We start from the raw sequence: 22,715 nt of genomic DNA, 5'->3' as shown, positions 1-22,715 counted from the left end.
GGTAAGTACCATCATTACAAAAAGAGAGTAAATGTCAAGCTGACAGGGATTTATAACCCCCTGGTAGATAAGAAAGCAGGCAGGGCCCCCTGCTAGACTTCAGGCAATGATTTGGCTCTGCAGCCATTCATTCCCTCCTGCCTGACCCAAAGCTTTGTTCTGCAAACAGTTTTACATTTCCTGGTTGCAATGATCAGCTCAGAGCTCCACTCCATTTAGCTGGTAGCATGCAGGGAGCCCACTATGGCTCCATCAGCACAAACTGGTGTAACAGAATGGAGAACCCAGCCCTTGCTCTTCAAAAGCTCAGTCCTGGTCCTGCTGACTTCCGCAGCCAGTATTTTACCCACTGAATCTTCTTCCCTGTAGCTCACTCCTCGCAAAGTGTTTGTTTATCTGTGTTTGGTCATTATTTTGTTAACACGTGTTCACAGTGTTCATTACTGCTAATAAACAATCTTTTATTCCGATATTTTAGAAGAGGTAATAGCTACAGTCTGCATTAAAAATACTCCTGCAAAAAAGAAAGGCAATCGAGGAAGTACCATGGTCTACAACTTTTCCAGAACCACGCACCAATTTCCCTGATCATAGTAATTCTTTAGAATCCTCACACAGTCCACAGATCTGCACGCTGCTTCCAGTTCCCCTTCACGGAACACATGGTAATAGCGGTGGAAAACAGGGCCGAGTTCTTGCGATTCCTTAGAGCCAGCTGGAAATGACCCTTCATCAACAGCTTCCCCTTTCTTTTTGATGCCACCTTTCAGGTGCCAGGGAACCAGCATATCCTGAGAGTGAAAGGAGGTTCGGTTGGTGTGCACGGGCAGTCTGCTGTCTGTTACGGGCTTTGCAGCACAGCCTTTGTCCTTTGAGTCATCAAGGAGTCGGTCAGAGCACGCTGAGCTTTGGCTGCTGCTATCAGGCATTGGATCAAGCAGTCTCTGGGACGTGCCAGTATTACTTTCCTCCTCCTTGCCTTTGCTGCCATGCTTTTCCTTAAGATATTTAGACTTCTGGTTTTTGTATTCTTGCTCCATTGCCCAGACATAAATGAGTGCCGTTCCACCAGGCTTTAGAAGCCGGGCTAGTTCACGGATAGCTGCCAGTCTTCTTTCCTATAAAGAGAAAGCAGAAGTGGGAAGCTGGTATACAGATAAACAGAGAAGACAGGAGAGCAGAACTGGCAACACATCCCCAAGATATAATAAAGGTCAGAGGAATTTTTTTCTACTGAGCAATATCCCTTTCTGCCTGGCATGTATGAGCACACAGTGCTCTACTCCTCTGATGGCCAAGCAGTGGGAAATAACTCATAATATAGACTGCTAAGCACAAGGTAAGCAGTTTTCCTGAACACAGTTCTCTTGACTTTCGAAAACAGCGCTGTGCTGACCAGGATTTCCTGGACATTTCAGCCCAGTTGGAAGCAATGGTCTCATCAATACAGCTGACTGAGATCTAAAATTCTAGATTTAAATATGGAGCTTGCAGTTAAAGGAGTTACATTCACAGCTTCAACACAGGTCCTCTAATTACCCCAAGGAAAATATGTCAGCCTTCTCCAAAATAGGTCTGCTTCCTATTTTTATACTGCATTTGGAAACATGCACTTCATTTCTGTAAGGCAACACTACGGTATTATGGTTCCATGGTCTAGAAGCTTGTTACAGCTTCATGGCTACTGCCAGAAGCTAAGACAGCACAGAGATACAGGGAGCAAATGAGAAGTGTCCCTGTTCTCTGCAGATGCAGAATGAATCCACAGATTCCATGAGAAACCATGAGATCTGTTCAATATCTGAACCTGGAATTACCACATCTCCTGATTCCCAAAGCAAAGCCCACTTTCTCCAGAGTCATTTACTGCAGGCAGAACAAAAGGAAACAAACATCTAGAAGACAAAAGTGCCAGGAAGAGCAAGTGCACCTGATGGGGAGGAGAATGTGAAGAGGATGTCTCAGAGGTAGCAGCAGTCCAGCAGCTTAGTTCTGCTCTGACAACTGCTTAATACCAAATGCACACCTTCAATTTTCACTTCATACTGTTGTTCTCTTTTGTTTCTATGATCCCAATCTAGTAAGTTGTTTTGTTGCTTTTTCGTTTTGTTTTTAAATAATATTAGTAGCTCTGCACACCAGTGCAGGAGCACAGTGGAGCACAGAGAGGGGTGACTTACTGCTGTTGAGAAATGGTGGATGACAGCAATAGAGATGCAGGCATCACAAGAACCGCTCCGGATTGGCACTGATAGGGCATCACAGACAAAAGCCTGGGAATTTTTTTCTCCACAAATATCCACAAGGTTTTTGCTGCGATCACAGCCGATCTGTAACAGAAAGCGCTCCATTAAGCTTTTCATAAGAAGGATAAGTGCGAGACTGAACAATGATTTTCACCTGATGCTTACAGTAATAGAGTCATCACAGTCTCCTACCAAGGTAACACGTTCTAGTTCAAAACAAAACCAAGAGTGAGCACAAGAAAATAGCCTGAAGTAAGAGAAATATATGAGTCCTGGGTATCAACAAAAGAAGAAAAAATGTTTACTTAAAAGTGAAAGATAGCAGACTGGCTACTAGCTCATTACCGCACCTCAGTTTTGAACCAAGATAAGACAGGACAGCTCTCAGCCTAACATTTTTCAAAACCGGCTCCGATGGTATCTCGAGACCAGAAAACAGCAAACACAGAGGTAACCAAACCCAGCCCCAGTATCTTCAGTTCCTTTCAGCTACCACCTGTAACACAAGGACATCTTCAGCAGACACTGAACTAAAAAATGCTGAGTCTACAAGTATAAATGCCAAAGTGGTGACTTTGAAGTGCGTCACACAGCTACACTAATCATCCACATTTTGCCATTTCAGCCCAAGTACGGAAGTACTTAGGTACAGTCCTTTTCAGCCTCAGCACCAAAATGCACAAAAGGTTAAGATTTCATATTCAACACAACACAATTTTCCAAGTTCCAGGACAGTCCAAATGAAACGATCTCCAGAAACCACTTTGAAACACTTCATCAAATGTTCCTTTTTCCCTTTACCCAGTATCCAAGTCAAAGACTGTAAGAAACAGCATCTAGAAAAAGGGTTGTTTTTTTTTTTTTTAACATGCTTGCCAAGAAACAATAAATCCAAACTGATTAAGACCCTTCTGTAAGGAAAAATGGAGTGATGCATACACCACCCTCATTTTCATGTCTGCCAAGCACATACAGTATTCAAACCAAAGCCCCGTTTCAAAGTCATATATCAAGCTCAGCCTGCATGAGAACGTTACATTTATTTTTGTTTTCAATGATCAGCAACAAACAGATAACCAAGAGCACAGTCAGATTCCTAAGTAATTATTGCTGACAGTGTGTATCTTATTTCACGCAGAAAGAATACTAAACCATCCCTGATGCAAGAAGTACAGCAAACTGCTCCAGTTCACCAGCTCAGCACAGATGATAGAATTGCCAAAATTAAAAATCTCTTCTGCAGCAGTTGATAAAAATAAACATATTTTCCATTACATCTCGTAATTGTGTTAGTTACAATTATTCTAGCTTTCCATCTACCATCATAGCTTTGAAGAAAACCAGGATTCTGTTCCAGTCAGATCTCCTGAAAGCTTCCAAGTGAGCTTCCTTCTAGAGACTTCCAGAGACTTTGGACCCTAACATTTGGTCCAAAGTAGATGAAATTGTGCAAATGCCAAACTGACAACCCAGGGTAACTTTCCACAAAACCAGCACTATGAATATGTACATATTGTCCTGACAATTAGCTCTACACAGACCTAAAAAGACCAATCCCAATAGCACCTTCTTCCCATTTATGTCTTGGCCTCTTCTCAGGGTTTACTGAAGCACAGAGCAAATAAAAGAGGGAATTCTTGTTTACTTGGAAGTAAACACAAATCCCATCATTCCACACTGGATACCAACTGAAGTGTCTTTAAATTACTCTCATCGTGGAATGAATTTAGCAGACAACCTGCATGCTGGAGATTCCATGCCTCACTGTCAGTGCCCTCAACTGTTTTACAATTGAGACATTAGAATGCAGTATTTATTAAAAGTCAAAGGATCCAATTTGATGCTGGCTGAAAGAGGAGGAAGAAGAGTACCTGCAAATTTCATAAGTTTTCCCAGAAATAATTGCTTGGGCCCTACGCTTCTGTAGTAAAAACAGGTTGGATAGTGAAATTTAATCCTCCTCTCCAAATACGACCTTGAAAAGGACTACACTGTATGTTAATGAAATTCAATGAACTGAGAACAAGAACAAAGGCATGACTGCTAGAATGTGAATTCCTCATTTGCATCTAAATTATATCAAATAATTACGAAGTCAGGCTTACTTGTAATGTCATACTTGTTGAAGTGAATCTACATCCAAAGCAAAAAGATTTCATTGTGCAAGGAAAATTGAGACCTTGAAATGGATCGATGTGAATGCACAGCTGCTCTAAGATAGGTGCATGAGGCATATCTTCAACTTGGTTTTGATATAAACATCGTAATAGGTGCTACACACGTATGCATAAATGCTGAACGTGGGGAGCCATCCCAAATCTGCCTGGTGCTAGAGCTAAGCAAATTTAGCATCCTTACTGGAATTATCTTTGTGTGATATTTTAAAATCATTGTAATCACCACATTTCCACATTCTTACAAGAAACTCATTCATTCAAAACCACTTATCTACTGGTTTCAGTCTCTTAAAAAACAATAAGCTGGCAACAAGTAGCTAATTTCAGTGGTGCAGTACCAACTTACAGGTGGAAACCAAGACCATCTATGATTTTTATGAACGTATAAAGCGTATTTCAGAACAAGGTTGATGTCTCCTAAGAACACATTTTCAGCAAGAGACAGAAACCTCAAAGTCAACTTTTTCCAATTCTGTTGTTAACTGATTTCTAATTCTGAAGCATGAGTGAAGCTTTGATGTGATGATGCTTCACTCACAGAAAATAGTTCAAAGAAATGTTTATAAATGATTCTATTTTCCTCACTCCAGTTAAACATATAATCAAACCATTAAAAATCTCAAAATATAACTATAATGCTTTAATTTTCACCAGTTCATATTGCTGGTATTGATGCTTACGACAGGGTACAGTCTGAGTTCTCTTCTAGAACATTGTAGAGAGGTAGAGCAATTAGCTCAGTGTCCAAAATCAAGAGGATCTTAATCTAGAACATTCCTTGGTGAGCTGAGCTGTATATATTTTTAAGGTTTCATATTTCTTATCTCTTGAGTCTTCTCTATCTTTTCATATACCTACTCGCTGAGTTTTCCAAATCAAACTCATTGCTTCAGCTACCCAATTTCTTATCTATCTCACGCAGCACAGCTGACTGCTCAGCTGAATCCACCTTTTAGCCAGTCCACCTCTCAGCAAGTTGCTTTGAATCTTTTAGTATTTCCCCAGAAGAAGGGATTTCAGGCACTAATTTTCACTGTATCTGGATAAACACTACCTGCCTCCAACTCTTGTTTTTAAGCCAGGGAATCTGTATCAGCAAACCTTGAGATAAATGAAAGAAGCATCAAAAAAGACAAAGATGAAAGGGAAAAGGAAAGAGAGAAAGACAAGTAAAACATGTGACTTGTATGAATTTCCAGGAGCTCTGTATTGGGTTCCTTGGAATGAAATAACACAAGCAGAGATCCCATCCCGATCTTCAGCTACCCAGCTGACTTCATCTATGCCATTTCATCCAGGAGTAGTTAAACTAAATTTTATAAGTCTACTTAATGCAGTGGTATGGAATTGATCATGAGGGGAAAGAGCACTAAATAAATAGCTTGCTTTGTAATGGTAATGCAAATCTTTCAGGCTTAAATAAAGATAGGTAAAAACAGGTCAATGTTGCCCATTATGTATTTTCTTTCTATGTTATCTCATTATTACTAACTCTATCCGGCTGAATTAGCTTGTTTAAATATCTGTAAACCTGACCGATGCAGCACATTAGAAAGTGATGAAGAAAAGTACATCTAATTCTGAAATCCAACCACCAAATGGAATTCTGTGGCTCCCTAGAGAATCACTGCAGCTATAATTAACGGCATCAGAGCCTCAAGGAACCCAATTACATTCCAGCACACATACACACACGAAGAAAAAAAAGACACCAGCACAGACTCTGCAAGACAAATCTCCTTGCTCCAGTTGTCTGCCTGGCCTTTAATATTCTCTTCACATAGTGTTTTGTTTCTCCATTCCATACAGTCAGGATGCCTCCTGAGCTCTCTTCAGACCCAGACCTCCCATCATTTTAACGATTCCTATTCACTGAGAAAAAAGGGCAGGAAAGGTTCCTCTGCTTCACCCTTCAATCACTAAAATACGCTGCGATCTGGCTCCAGGTATACCCTTCCCAGTTAGTTCTACCTTTCCTGTTTTTACTTACTACTAAGTCCTTTGGATAGGAACCTGCTCTCAAGCAACATGGATCCAGCGTATCCATTTTATGCAACATTAATGCAGATCTTCACCATTGCTCTTCTCCATACCCTGACAAAATACCATTCCAGCTGACCTCAGCTTAGGACAGTAATGCAGAGAGGTGAAAAAAAGGATAGGAATGTTTGTATTAAAACAAACCATTAGGGCTCCTGTATTGCCATCATTTTTCTTCCTAGCATAACTATTCTGGTGAGTAGAGTCACTTCTTTTCATCCAAAAAAAAAATCTACCTTTTTCAGTTGTCAGCTTTTTTCAGTTGTTGCTAGATTTCTTACCAGGTTATCCGTTCAATTAAAAGTGTAAACCAGAAAACTGAAAGGCTTCAGTGTCCTTCAGTCACACCTTAGCCCCACAGGGATGCCCCTATAGGGATTTGCACATCATCACACCTGCATGGACACTGGAAACTGGAAGACAGAGCTACAGCTCATAAAAATGGATAAGATACACTGCAGTGATGTCAACAGGCTCTGGAATGAAACCCTTGTGGTGCTTACGTGTGGGAAAGGATGAAATACTGCATTCTGTAGAATAAAAGCCCAGTTTATAGATATGGATGTTAAGCTTGATAACACTGAACTATAAACTGTCAAAGTGATTCCTCCAAATGAAGTTGGGTGGGGAGGGGATTGCGTAAAAAAAACAACCAACCCTACAGACATTTCTCTTTTGCTCTCCTTCCAACAATAAAAAAAAAAGCTGGAAGTGACAGAGAAAGAAAAGTAATCTGAGATAAGTAGTCTCAGATTCTTTCTCCAATCTTTCCCTAACTACATCTGACATGGATTCTACCTCTCAAACATTCTTAACCTGAATTTCTGTTTGTCATGAAATTGCTGTCCCTTGACTGCGTCACAATAATGCAGCCATTACAGAACTGTCATCTTCACTGAACGTAGCTGGATTCACCACATCTCATCTAAAGAACCTGAAACAAATATGACAGTATGGGGCACAGTGGAGATATTTTCGGACAGAGTATGGAGATTAAAACATCAAGAGGTACCTTAACTTTGACCCTCCATTACAGCTACACCTTAAATCCAGTCTATAAATGCAGACTAATCTCTACAGTACATTACTTGCCCTCAAAGTCTCTCTACTTAGTTTTCAGTATTTCTGAGTCAAAACACTGCAAGCTACATGGCTGTGCTGACAGTGCTCTACCCAACCCCTAAATAACTCTTACTCCACAGAACTGCTTTTTGCTTCTTTCCTAACAGGACTTAGGCTACCAGCTCCAGTGCACTGAGCATCAAAACTTAGCAAGGGCCACAGCAGTGCTGTGTAGGAAAGGCTGCAGCAACTCAGTAAGTTTCCACCTGAACTTTTTGCCCCAAGTCAAGAGGAGTAAATGTGGGAGGAAAGTGACGCCCTGTATCCAATGACCTTAGCTCAACAATGCACCTTATATACAAAGCATACCCTCTATCTCCTCACCCTCAAAATCCACACCCAGTCCACAGTAAAGGGCCAACAGAATGAAACAGTTTCCACATTCTGATTTTCAGCTGTTTCAACTGCATCTTTAAAAGTCTCCTCACTTTCACCCTTACCTTTCACACTTCAGACACTTCTGCAGGTACATATGAAGTTAGTTAACTCTTGAGGTAACTAAAGGGAAGGGCCGGCATTCATGTAACAGCCAGGAGATGCACCTTTCCCTTGATCAACCATGGACTACAGAAAACAGACAGGTCCTGGGAATTTCTGAATACAGCAACTTGAAGGGATTTCATAACAAAAGCCTACCACGGACCTAGACAACAGCAATTTACCAAATTAATTCTAGGACCGAATGACCTACATGAAGCCCTGGAAGTTTTTGCTTCTCTAGTTAAGTTTACTGATTTTTCATACAGGAAAGTGACTAGTCACGAGTGAAAGACTGAAACGTATTGAACATTAACAATTATTTTCAGCCTACTGTAGTCAGGCACTAACATGTCTACCTATAAATAAGTTGATTTTTTTTTTAGTTTATAAGAGAGTAATAGAAATTAATGTACTACAAATACAGGCAGGGCTGTAAATAACAACTTATGCTTTATAGCTGTATATAAATAGGACAGAAACTTCTGTTTCTCTGTTGTAATAGACAAACCAGTCTGACTTATTATTAATAACGAATGCTTTGACTTACAAGAGATCCATCAAGTTTGAAAAATTCTAAGTGCTTCACAGTACAAACACAAGAAAGAATCAGACAATTCTGGAACAGAGGAGAGCATAACGCACACCTCAAATATTTATTTTGGGCAAAAGGAATAAAAAGTTTGATGCTGCAAGAAAGTCTGAAATACTTGCAATAAAAAGCAAATATTTTGTTTTCTATTTGTAAGCCCTTTATGTCCCCATAGTAGGAAGGGAGATAAGTAAAACTGGGCTAAGTTACATATTGTGAGACAGGTAAGGTGATGATAACACATGAACAGTGACATCAGAACTCTTGAAAAGCAAGGAAAAGAAGTGAGAAAGGTTCAAAATCTGAGCTGAAGCAGAGATTCCAGCAGGAATTTTGCTGGCATATTTATGTGGCCTATGCACAGATTCAGGTGGGAAAGCCAAACACTGTTGCTCACAAATAAGCCACGCCATCAGGCCAAATGGAACCGAAGAAGATGCGTACAAAGAAGCGCTGTCCATGGAGATTTTGGCAACCTGTACATTTCCCACCCACCATCCACACTAAACACTTGTTGGAAGAGTTCAAACTGTCCTGCTGTTTTCCCTTTTAATAATCTTACTCTACAACACCAGCAAAAAAGGGAAAAAGATCCATTACAATTATTCAAGCCACTGCACCCATAACTATTTTTTTTATTAATATAATCTGACTCACAAAACAAAAATGGCTTTGAGAAAAAGGTTACCACACATAGCAAGTGAATGAGGAAGCCTAACATTATTGGTAATTGATCTTGGATCAGGCAACAGCTTCCTGTTCTTGGCACTTTTCCCACAACTGAAGCTCCAATGTGCCACTACTGCGAGATGCAACGAACACCAGTACCGATGAAAACAAATGACGGTAGCTCCTACTTACCATGTACAAATTCCTGTTGATGCCTAGATATTTCCCATTACCACAACCAACATCAGCAACTATTGACCCTTCTGGCAGCGACCTGAGAAACTCTACAACTCGGGGCCATGGGCTGTGTCTGGTACTACTGAAGTGTGTGGCAATCTCTTCATACACCTTGTGTACATACTCCTGCTCCAGCTCTGAGGCCTCCATCTCACTATGGGGAAATGATGGTTCTACTTGTTTTCGCTGTTCTTTCTGGCTGTCACAGACAGTCGGGTAAACTAGATGCAGCAACAGATACACAAACAAGAGAAAAATGTTAGCAAAATCATTCTATACTGAATAAACTTTTTAAGGAAAAAAAAACCCAAAAAGTAAAATACTGAAATGCAAGAAATGCTTCATTCCCTCCTTCATCTTTCAAAAACTGAAACACAGACCAAACTGCAGATGTATTTGATGATTTAGTAACAGTCAGTCTGGCCATGTGTACTGGAAGCTGACTATAAGTGATTAGGACAGGTCTGTTCTCAGGACGCAAATGGATTTCAGTTCCACATAACTATCGAGCCATCTATCAGCTATCATCTGCACTGTCCTAAGGCTCTATCACTGCAGATAAGCACGGCTCTATTATTGCAGATCTAATTGCTTCTCCTTCCCTCACATACTTATTTTTACAAAACTACAGTCCTCCTCCAATGAAAAATAATGAGAATTGATAAGAACCTAAAGAACAGTAGCTACTTCTATTATGGTTGATTCTTCCAGCATTTGAAGTGCCAATAAATCCAAGATTCCAGATTAATTGCCCAACTCTGGTGTTTCCTGAGAAACTCCAGCAACCATACAGATACAACGAATGCAAGACAAACAGTATGGCTAACCCTGAGCTATTTATGAATAGCTACTAGGACTGCCAAAACTAACTGAAAGTGTAAACTAATTTGCTCAAAAAATGGTTACATATTGATGATACAGAAATAACAATTTTGACTTGAAAAAGCACCTCAGGACACTTACTGCAATTGCAAGAGCTTCTCCTCACTTTCCTAAATGTAAATGATGTCCTTGTTTCCCTTCGTTTTAGTGTTAAATCTCTAACGTCAGCAGTGATTGTTCCAACTTTCTGTCCAAGTTCAGATGCTTGAATGACATCGTATTTTCTGGGTGTAATCCTAAAACAAAGTAACAAAAAATGAAAGATTGATTTAATTTGCATCAGAAAAAAAAACAACCATTCATCTTTACAAGAAGGCAATTCTTAAACACTGACAAGTGTGATTACAACTTACTATTTAATGTACTACTGCTTCTGTTTTCAGCTTATTATGTTTTAGAGAACAGGTACTGACACAAACTAATGATGTTAATTAATGTGTTATTTAATTGAAAGGAATTATGTTTTCTTTCCCTTCCTTTCTTTCCCTTCGTAAGTCTGATTATTTTGTTAGGACTTTATCAGAAATATACTTCTTAAAGATGAAATACACTACTAAAACTGGTGGGTACGGATTTAAAAGAATAGTATTGACTAGATCTAAACTTGCAGATTGAAGTTTCTTGTTACAAACAAGCCTCTTCAATGCACTCTGCTTTAAAACAGAATTGCTTTTCTGTTTAATGACTAGAGAAGATGCAAAGACCATAGCACTTTGAAGATGTGCAAAAATGCCCATAGAGTAGCACACTGTAGCTTTTTTTTCCTTGACCAAAATCAAGCAAGCAAGCAAAGTGGGAACAGATTTCTTAAGCTACTTCTGGATTTGGCACAGACCTTAATGGAAAACAAAAATGCTTTTGTAAGGATAAGCTTCAAAACAAAAATTACTTGGAATTTTTTTTGGGAGTGACCAAAATTTCTAATAATTTTATGAAGAGATATATGTTACAAAAAGGTACCAAGAATTTTGAATAACTTTGGAGTGGATCTCTCTCAAAGTTGACAAGAGGAAAACGTGAAAGTAAGTTGGGAAACAATACATGAGAAGAGACACAGCTGCAGCCACACATGGTTTCCCATCACTTGCACATGGGATAAAGTAGATACTCTTGGAACAAAATAGAAACTCTTTGAGGAAATTGTTTAGCACTTCAAAGCTGTTACTGTCACACTGAAACATTTCCTGAACTCAGTCATCAAGGAGACTAATGCAGAAATTTCCTCAAGAAAAAGAAAAGAAAAGCCATCTCTAAGGAATTGGCCTCTCAATGAAGCCTCTTCAGAGCTGCTGACTTCAAAGTACTTGATTTCCAGCAGGACAAACTCTCAATGTAAAAGTGACTTCTATATTGGTTAGCTGAGTTTAACCTGTAAAAAAAGATTATATGATTCTAACCCTCTTAGGTTGAGCTAAAAGGGAGGAAAAAAGTCTCTTACATCTTTTAATAAAGCAGACCTGCCAGTCACAATCCTTATTCCTACTGGAACTTTTCTGCAGGTTACGCAAAACTGCTGATCAGTGCCTGTACTTAACCAAGCAAAAGAATGATCAGAATGATGAGAAGGCAGTCATGCTAGTACTTGTTATTTGTCACCCCTTTTGACAGGGAAGCTTATCTTTAAATCCAGTCATAGAGAAAGACTGCGGGTCCCTCCTGTTTGAAGGTCATGAAGCAGCACAGTGATGATCTGCGTAGTTCTTGTACAAAGAAGACAGAGCAGCCTCGGGGATAGAAATCTAGAGGCAGCTATGGGAAGGATGGGCTCTAACAAAGAACTGCCCTGTCCAGCTAATGGCAGCTAATGAAACTATGGTGAAATAATCAGTTAAGGATGGTCAAGATTCCACTGACATTCGAACTTCAAGCCCAAAGTTAGCAGATTTTTTATTGCCTATACTGTTTACATAAAACTATATTTGTACTTGCAGCAATAAGCTGCAATAATAATTTTCAGACACAGTCTTTTTCCAGGTTCCACACTTTCAACCTACACGATTCTCCTTTTGTCCACGCTACAAGAAAGCCCAGCCTTTAGCGTTCTAAGAATAAGATTCTCAATGTCAAAAATAAAATACTATCCATCCAATATTATCCATCATTTTGGTTGGACAGAGTTGTTTTTTTGTTACAGCATCAGGAACCGTGTTTTTCCCAACCAAAAAATAAAACTCATCAAAATTGCAGCTTTGCTTTCACCTATGAGATACAGAAAGCACATATCCTTTGGTCTACTTGATGATTTATTAGCCATATGTTTCTTTCAGATACACATTATCAGAAAGAATGAAAATGTTTTTCATGGGCATTTTATTAACAGGGTTAAAATGAAGTCCCTAATTCTCTCGGCATCCAAATATACACAGTGAAAATATTTCCAGAATTATTCCAAAAATGAATCTTTTGCTCTTTAATTTGACATCTGAAGAACAGATAAAAGACATCACAAATGATCTTACAAACATTCTGATGCAAGTGAATTAACTATACTTTCTTGCTGGTTGATCAATCTTATTGATTGCAAAGGCACATTTCACTAGCATAAAGGAAAGCTTGCTCCTTACTGGCAAGCTCTGCAATCCTACTTTGTTATCTCTGTTCTTCTTAGTTTCAGAAGATGTCCATTTACCAACAAGGTACAACAGTGAAGACATGATCTGAGAAATACCTGATGTTACAACAACAGGTACTTCAGAGATAAAGAATGTAATTGGGAAAAGGATAAAAGAAAGACATTAAGGAGTATTTCCTACTCTGAAATACTGAGATCCCAATACCAGTTTACCCCAGTTGAGTATGTTGACAAACTACTGCTTTTCAAAACATTTACTATACAGAAAAACTATTTTTAGGAAAGGCTAACAAGCAGTGGGGATGGAATACGTGGGTAGGAAGACTTGAAATCTTCATTACAAATGTAACTTGCATCCTTGGTTTTCAAAACACAACCATCATTGAAGGTAGAAATGAATTAAGTACTGATCTCAGTCTAGTCCTTAACAGGGAGGTATACTACCCCAAACCGAATGGGCTGGCAATTGCTGCAAGGGCAACGCATGCATTATCTATCCCACTCCCACAGGTTTGGCTGCCTGGACACAGCACCAGCTTGGGAAGAGCAGAGCTAGTGGTTTTGGAGAAAGCTCTTGTGAAGAGGACTCAGCCAGGGCTGTCCCTCCTTCCCCCAGGAGTTGCTTTTAAATGGAGGCTGTTCTGCTGTGCTGTGCCTGAGCCAGGGCCCAGATGAGTCACAGCTGTGTCTGTGCATGGCAATAACTCTGCTGATCCAGGCCTGGACCCCCGGCTGATGTCCCCATGCAGCCTCCACCTGCCCCACACCATGGCTGGGGCCAGTGGGACAGGTCACAGCTGGAGTCAACCTGATTGCTCCCCTGCACCACTCCAGGCCAGCAAGGCCACTGACATGAAAACTGAACACTGTTCTCAGAGCTGTAGATAACCCTTCCAGAAAAGGGAGATAGTATTTGACAGAATTGAGTAAGAAGCTTATAATGCTGAGAACCATCTCTAGTCTTGTATACTGAAAAACAAAGGACTTCATTGCCCTGAATGATGCACATCAGGAATACCAGCTGCTTTTTACAATTATTTAATTTAATGAGCAATTACACAGGTGGTGTAAGTGCTCTACAAAAATGAACAATGTGCAGACCACTGGGGAGTTCACATTCACTCTTCTTCACAATACAAAATAACCAGTAAAATTGGAAGGCAGAAAATTTGCCAATAAAAGGATTTGGTCTTTAATTTACACAATGTAATTAGTCTCTCCAGTTAACTGCTGTAACCAGTGACTCCTTGGATTGAACAAAAGAAGCAGCATTTACCATGGGCATTTCTGTGCAATATGAGGGTTTACATATACTTCTGAAATAAACTACTGTCACTCAAACCTTGCCAAGTTTTTAGCCTTTTTGACTTCAGTACTATTATTTTAAGTACTTCCCTGTGGTGTGTGATTCAAAAATCTTATTTAAACTGTACAATAAGCAAGGCCTCAAGACATATTTCAAGAAATCTCTTTTCCAGGATCCCAAACCTGTTCACCACAAAGAAGCCTTATCAGTAGTTGAGATGATCCTAAAACAACAGGAAGAAGCCCAGGAAGACTCACTCCCCTTTGTGACAGTAAAGCCCTCTATGCTGGGAAGTCACTCTCCTAAACCAGCCCTTCTTCAAAGGCTTGGGCATATGTGATACAACAGGAAAAACTGTGGGCTGAAAAGAGGAAAAAGAAATGAAGCTAATTCCAGTACAATCAATTCCTTGCCACCTTAGAAGACTTTCACACTGTGAAAAGTGAAAGGGTCTTCAGAGTGAAACAACTTGTAAGAGCTGTAGCTCAGGAACTGACAACTAGCTTCCTAAAATCCCCAATTTTTCAGTGTAATCTGAGCAGCATCTGGACAAAGGAGAGAATTTGTATAATTACCTCAAAACTTCGACTGATTTCTTTCAGAGTAATTTTCAATACAGAATACTGTTATCAAAGCAAATAACATACATTCCCCTTTATTACGAGCATACAGGGGCTTTTACACATACCCATGTGTCCACAAGTATCTGGATTCACCAGTCATCACCAATAAACTGCGTCGAGGCAGCATAACTGCCACTGTGTGGCCATCAGGGTGTTTGAAATCCATCACAATCTAAAAAGAAAGAATACCCACCACCAATGAGCATGACTTACACAGCATTGCACATCAGCTAAGCATTCTCAAGTCCTATCTTTGTGTGTTAATCAAGATATTGCCACAAAACAGCTGTGTATTTCCTATAGAAGCAAAGGCCCTAATGTCTCTATGCTGCATTCTTAAGATCTCTTCCTCTCAGCAGTGTGTTCAAAAATCTGAGACAGCTACAAAACTTGTATATATATATATATAACACATTCGTATATATGCATATTTATATTTAATCTTATAAATAATTAAAATACTAAAATAGTTCATTTTACTTTTGCAGTAATAACTTCCTTTGCAAGAACATAGGAGCATTGTTAAATCTATGTACCTGTGAAGTAGGAAGGAATGATTATCTCTCAGCTAAATGCAACTATGTAAAGAGGGATCATTCTCTACAACTCAAGCACCTAAAAGTTAGACATCTGGGCTAAGGCATTCAACTACTGCCTTTTTGTGAGGTTTACGCAGAGAAAGACAAGCATCTCCACAGGGTGATTCATCCTAGTCTATAACGCAGTTAAGTGATGTGGGATGAACCTACGCCCTCTGGAAATGCCTACCCGTTCACAGCAGATTGAGCTTAGACAATTAACTCAAAGTAGATACATAACATTTAGATAACCAGTATTAGGAGAGATAAATCATTTCTAACCTGCCCGGATTCTTAGAGGTTTGCAGCAAAAGGAGTCTCCCAAGATCCTGACTAACATGCCAACTACCAGAGCAGCCTTTTCTCATTTGCCACCTGGCTTCTAACCACAGCAATATACTGAGGTAATGCTTTCAGCTTTAATTCAATTTCACAGCCCAGATGGCAGTGCTACATTCTGCTTCTGCTTGGGCTACGAATGTTATCCTTTTACATTTCCCAAATGAGAGAAATTCTTTCTGTAAAAAATAAGGAGCAGGTCCTTTAGCAAACAAAATGGCTGAAGGAAAACATAGCAAGAAAAAAAGAAAAAAAAAAGAAAGAAAGGTGGTCGAAAATCATTCAAGTTGTGCTTCCAGCTATAGTGGAGAATGAGCACTATGGAAGCGGTGGCACCTGATTGCAACTTACTCGCTAAGCATGCAATTTAAAAGCAGACTTACTACCCTTACCAGATCAAAACAAATTAAGCATTTCTGCTTCTGCATACAGATGCACTTAACAAAGGAAACAATGGTGCAATGATCATTCATTCCCCACAAAAACAAACAAAAAACCAACAAAACCCACCAGACAGGTTGAACAAGCAAGTCCATTTGCAGGATTTACTATTTATTGCTGTGTGCAGTTGAGAAAAATATAATGACATTTATGTTTTCAGGAAAAAAAAACAATTATGCTGCAGTACCACCTACATAACAGCAAGAGCTTTTACTCTTGCTGATCTACCTAAATTTAAGGAAAAAAAGAACACGACAAACAGCAGGACACGAAAGGGAAGAGCTATAGGGGAGAACAGGAATACAACCTACATATGAGTTCCAAATAACAACTGTGATACACTTAAATGGCTACACAAATAAATGAATGGCAGCCACTTCCTAACATACTCCTTCCTTTACACATCATAATTTCTTCCAGGTATCCTCAAAAAAGCATCAGGTGAGGAAGGAGAAAAAGCAGTGGCTTCACAGATCTGAAGAGGATCCCATGCCATAGAATCATAGAATAAGCTAGGTTGGAAAAGACCTACAAGATCATCCAGACCAACCATCCACCTACCACCAACAACCCCACTAAACCATGTTTCTCAGCACTATATCTAAATGTTTCTTGAACACCTCCAGGGACGGTGACTGCACCACCTCCCTGGGCAGCCCATTCCAGCTCCTGACCACTCTTTCAGAAAAGTAGTGTTTCCGAATGTCCAGCCTAAATCTCCCCGGGCACAACTTGAGGCCATTCCCCCTCGTCCTGTCACTAGTTACAAGAGAGAAGAGGCCAACCCCCAGCTCACTACAACCTCCCTTCAGGCAGTTATAGAGAGCAATAAGATCTCCCCTGAGCCTCCTCTTCTCCAGACTGAACAACCCCAGCTCCCTCAGCCGCTCCTCATAAGGCCTGTGCTCCAGACCCCTCACCAGCTTTGTCGCCCTCCTCTGAACACGCTCCAGGGCCTCAATGTCTTTCTTGCAGTGAGGGACCCAAAACTGGACACAGTATTCGAGGTGGGGCCTCACCAGGGCTGAGTACAGAGGGAGAATGACTTCCCTACTCCTACTGGCAACACTATTTCTGATACAAGCCAGGATGCCATTGGCCTTCTTGGCCACCTGGGCACACTGCTGGCTCATGCTCAGCCGAGCGTCGACTAATACCCCTAGGTCCGTTTCCTCCATACAACTTTCCAGCCACTCTGCCCCAAGCCTGTAGCACTGCCTGGGGTTGGCTGTGGCCAAAGTGCAGGACCCGGCACTTGGTCTCGTTGAACCTCATCCCATTGGCTTCAGCCCAGAGGATCCAGCCCGTCCAGATCCCTCCGTAGGGCCTCGCTACCCCCAGGCAGATCGACACTTCCTGCCAGCTTGGTGTCGTCTGCAAACTTACTGAGGGTGCTTTCAATGCCCTCACCCAGGTCATCAATAAAGATAGTGAAGAGAACAGGCCCCAGCACCGACCCCTGGGGAACACCACTCGGTCACCAGCTGGATTTAACTCCATTCACCACCACTCTCTGGGCCCGGCCCTCCAGCCAGCTCCTTACCCAGCAAAGGGTGTACTTGTCCAAGCCACGTGCTGCCAGCTTCTCCAGGAGAATACTGTGGGAGACAGTGTCGAAGGCTTTGCTGAAGTCTAGGTAGACCACATCAACAGCCTTTCCCTCATCCACCAGGCAGGTCACTCGATCATAGAAGGAGATCAGATTGGTCAAGCAGGACCTGCCCTTCACAAACCCATGCTGGCTGGGCCTGATCCCCCAGTTGTCCTGCAAATGCCGCGTGATCTCCCTCAGGACAATCTGCTCCATAACCTTCCCTGGCACCGAGGTCAGGCTGACAGGCCTGTAGTTCCCTGGATCTTCTTTAAGACCCTTCTTGTAGATGGGAGTCACACTGGCAAGTGTCCATTCTTCTGAGACCTCTCCAGTTGACCAGGAGTGCTGACAGATGATGGAAAGCGTCTTGGCCATCTCCTCCGCCAGCTCCCTCAGTACTCTCGGATGGATCTCGTCCGGCCTCATGGACTTGTGGCAGTCCAGGTGGAGTAGTAGGTCACTGATCGTTTCCTCCTGAATCGTGGGGGCTTTATTCCACTCCTCATCTGAGACTTCCAGGTCAGAGAGTAGAGTACTCCAAGGATAACTGGCCTGACTTTTAAAGACAGACGTAAAGCATGGCTAAGCACAAGCCTCTATGAGAAGCAGCAGCTACCTGGCAATGCAAAGAAACCAGAGGATGACTAAACTAGATAGCAAGTAAGGGAAAAGCAAGAAAAAAAAAAGAATTGATGAACAAAGTGGCTGGATTAAATGCATGAAATGATATCTCAGGCTCCTCCACCTCTCTGTCTCACTACTGTTGAAGGACAGGTGCGAGAGGTAAGAGACTGAGTTCTTCAGAAATGGGGAAGAACAAACTGAAAATGAGACTGTCCAAATTCCTTCCTGGAGGCCCTCTGTTCCTCTTCCTAGGTCAGCAGCAGCAACAAAGCCCATTTCCCACTTCAGGAACTATGCTTTTCTCTAGGATTTGATTCCCAGCTCTGTGAGGTCTCCTACACTTCCAGTTCTCATCTCTCTCCAGGGTATGGGAGGAAACCTTGGCCTCCTTCATATCTCCACATGCCAAACTGGGGACTCCACTTAAAGAAGCAGCAAATATTTCTTCCAACTCTCTGCTGCTCATTTTCTCCTATTTCCCTTCCCCTACCAGCTGTAAAGCTCCCAGAGTGCCTTTGCAAACTACTATTCACCCAAACCAGCAGAGGTTCAGTGTCCTATAACAGAGAACATGTTGGGAATGACAGACTGAAAAAAATAGTCCCTAGCAACTGGATTTTCAGGCAGAAGTGGCAGGAAAACAGACAGTAAAAGAAGACAGTACATGCTCTTGGTTCAATATTGGCTACACTAAGCCCACAAGAAATATGTGAAGGAAATTTCTGTTGGTGCACAATTTAAGGCTGAAAAACAGGAAGTGACAGTATCAGGCAAGTCTAGTCCTCACTAGCAGAGATTCCAGCTCTGTCCCTGCTCCCTACTTTTCTGTAAAGTTTCTGCGTTCTTATCTCACACCATGTGGCTGCTCCCTTTCTAAACAAATGTCACCCTTATAACAAGCAGTGATGATTTGGGACAAAATATAAATAAAGGATTAATTTACTTGCAAATGAGCAATGACATTAAGTAATTAGCTGTAATGGGAAGAATCAAAAATCCAAATTCACAGCTGACTTTTGCTTATGAAGCAGAGATCCTTAGCTGGACAATATTAAAATTTTGCAGTTTCCTATTAACAACAAATTAGACACTGCAATTCTGAGAAATAATCGAATTTAAGGAACATACTTGAACATTTGAATAAAATTAATGTGACTTCTACATTAATGTTTCATTTCTTTATCTAGAATACCCACACCCAAAGGCTTAAAAACAGAGCAAAAGTACTTCTTTATTTTTTTGTCCGTGGTACAGAAGAGAACATTTAACTCAGACGGGTTTTTGAACAACTCTGTTCTTATCTCTGAAAAGCCTATTACTGACTGAAGTAGATAATATTCCCCCACTCCTATATCTTTCTCCTGGCAGAACATTCTAAATTGTCACTGTCACACACACACAAAAGATTAACGCATTCAGTCCGCTTTTTAATTTACTAAGGATTCACAATCAATAAAGCAGCTGCCACCGCTGAATCAATCCGCTTCATGACAGCTCTGCTCCACAGGAGTTATTTCCAATTACTTTTTTTTTTTTTCCTAAAAACTTATTGTCTCTTCTCTTAGGTGGCAGAGTCAATAAGGATCAAATTTCCAGCTAGCTCATGGTGCATCACCCAGGATTCAAAAATAAAAATAGTTGATGCTTTGATCTCACAGAACTTCTACCTTCTTTCTTCGTACTATGGAAGAAGTCTCTCTCTGTGTATACACCAAACACTTGAAAGAAACACGAACAGCAAATAATACCTACTCATAGATTTAAATATCTTGTCATGATGCCTCATGACAAGGGAGCACATGACACAGTAAATAGCTTTCAAGAATGGCTGAACAACAAAGCAAAGCGACATCCACATCATAAACATTGCTCCCCTGGCATAAAATATAGCTAAATGCAAAAAAAAAAAAAGGTAAAGAATTCAGCACAAAAATGTATGTTTTTCTTAACTCCTATGGGAATGAGAAGTCTGCACTGCCTTTCATTGCAGAAGCACTGTACCTCGGGGAAGTGCAGGAGAAGGGAGGTGAATGACTGGTCTATCAAATAAGTAATGATCTGAAGGCAAAACAGAAATAATGCAGTGGGACTATATGGACAATGTCAATAAGGATCTCACTGCTACAGTATGGAACAATAGCATTGTTTTTCTAAGCTTCGTCTCTAATGCAATTTTTTATTTGATGTTAAAAGACTACCTTAGATAAAACATACTCTAAAACTCGAAAATTAGACCAGAAAAAAAGTACAATCTGGAACGCATTTCAAGTGTCTGACATTATTTACTCATTTTTCAGAGAGAAAAGGCACGCTATCAGCCTACATAGCAGTCTTCCCACATGTAAAACAGACAAAGAATGCCTACTGCAGAGCAGCTGTGCAGCTTTAAGTCCACACACAGAGCTTAAACAACAATGGGGCTCTACGCAAGGATGAGGGGCTGTTGGCCGCCATGAAACTGAGGCAATCAGTATTGCCCTGCAGAGTGCCCTTCACTGCAAAAACTAGCATCCAAAACATGGAATCAGGAATAGTCCAAACATTTAGGGGAAGAGAGTGGATTAACCTCCCCAAACAATCCACGCCATAGGGATTTATCCTACATAACCAAATATTTGTATCCTATATCATGCTCTCTAGTCATACTCTAGAAAATGAGTGCAATAATGATGACTACAACAAAATGCTTCAGTGCTGCTTACCTCAATAGTTTCTAACAAATGCACCAGGCCTCATCCATCAGATTTGAACCAAAGCACACCATCTTACATTAAGCTTGCTTATCTATTTAGGCACTACAGTGATCTTAGTTAGACATTTAATATATTACTTTTTTTCTTCAAAAATTGTATTTAATCTTCTATCCATGCAATGCAAAACTATCTTGCTGTGTATTCTGTGTTAAGTATCTTCAAAGTACTTAAGAGTATCTTACAAACAGGAAGGAGACCAACTTTCTACACGGTCTGATAGCGATAGGAAAAAGCAGAAGGTTTTAAACTAAAATAAGGAAGATTAGATAGTAGGAGAAAATTCTCTACTCAGAGGGCAGTGAGGCACTGTCACAGGCTGTCCAGAGAAGCTGTGGATGCCCCATCCCTGGAAGTGTTCAAGGCTAGGTTGGATGGGGCCCTGAGCAGCCTGATCTGGTGGGTGGCAACCAGTCCATGGCAGGGTGTTGGAACTGGGTGGATTTGAATGTCTCTTCCAATTCAAGCCATTCTATGATCTATATTATTTCTTACTCTGAAGTATACATATCCTGGACTTCAAGTATTTCAAAAAACAGAGTACTTCATTCATTTTCTCTTTGAGGTCTTGTCTTGCTGTTAACTTTCCTGATAAATACAAGGAGATTGTATCCACTGAACAGGATACCGGTACCTCTCCTAGCTATGTAAGCCCACCCCATGGAAGTGTTTGATGTCAGGTTGGATGGCAGCCTGGTCTAGAGAGAAATGCACCTCAGGAGGGTTGGACTATGTGATCTTTAAAGGCCCTTTCCAATCCAAACCATTCTATGATTTTATGCCACTAACTCCACAATCCAAATTCTCTTGTTGCCAGTATTCTGTTTACAAGATCCAGGTAGTGTTCATGAAGAAGAAAGCTTTCAATTTCCATGCTAATTCCTGTTGGATAAAGGCTCTTTCACCCCTCTGCAGGCCTTGTCACAGCTAGTTGGAATATACACCACTCTCCTTTTGTATGTAGGGATGCCTCTCTTGAGGTTCACTATCTACAAGTTATTAGAAGTTTTTCAACCACTATGACACAGATAAGGAGAGCTGAAATATGCCATTATCTTCTGTCATCTGTCCCATCACCAGTCATTGCCACTGGAGAATGCCTGCTGGGCTGAATTTTAGACACTCTGGGCACATCTAGATTTCTAAATAAAAGATAGTTAGAGACAATTCCCAGACTGGAGACCAAATGATCCACACTGCTTCACATCCACATTGCTTAGCGTTATGCCCTGACATATGTCCATTATTTAGTGTTTAGACTTTGAAGCATTAAGAGAACTCTGTTACAACTCACCAGCCTGGAATTTTATAAGCACAAAAAGGGAATGTGATGTATTCCCTAGGAGACAGCACAAGTGAGAGAAAGTAGGGTGTGAAGTGCACCAGCTGAAGGGGATCAAACAACATAGTTTTATCCACTCTGCCTTTTGTGGACAGTCCTCATAT

The 22,715-nt window shown here is 40.7% G+C and overlaps 1 protein-coding gene across 3 annotated transcripts in view; it reads right to left on the bottom strand.

Moving 5' to 3' along the window:
• Window positions 437-22,715, bottom strand: part of ALKBH8 (alkB homolog 8, tRNA methyltransferase) — a 49,364-nt gene continuing 27,085 nt past the window's right edge. For 2 of the 3 annotated variants that reach the window (XM_021380516.1, XM_021380498.1), the window contains 5 exons: window positions 15,009-15,115; window positions 10,524-10,678; window positions 9,516-9,781; window positions 2,181-2,330; window positions 441-1,118 (listed from right to left, as the gene is read on the bottom strand). In XM_021380516.1, the coding sequence (XP_021236191.1) occupies window positions 552-1,118; window positions 2,181-2,330; window positions 9,516-9,781; window positions 10,524-10,678; window positions 15,009-15,115 (1,245 nt within the window). In that variant the 3' untranslated portion in view covers window positions 441-551. Of the gene's footprint in view, window positions 1,119-2,180; window positions 2,331-9,515; window positions 9,782-10,523; window positions 10,679-15,008; window positions 15,116-22,715 lie in introns of all 3 variants that reach the window. The other variant, XM_021380507.1, reaches the window with a different exon arrangement.

This window comes from Numida meleagris, chromosome 1 (genome assembly GCF_002078875.1).
Source record: "Numida meleagris isolate 19003 breed g44 Domestic line chromosome 1, NumMel1.0, whole genome shotgun sequence".
In the NCBI taxonomy this organism is placed as follows: domain Eukaryota; kingdom Metazoa; phylum Chordata; class Aves; order Galliformes; family Numididae; genus Numida; species Numida meleagris.
The sequence above is the reverse complement of the archived record's forward strand: the minus strand, read 5'-3'. Positions and strand labels throughout refer to the sequence as shown.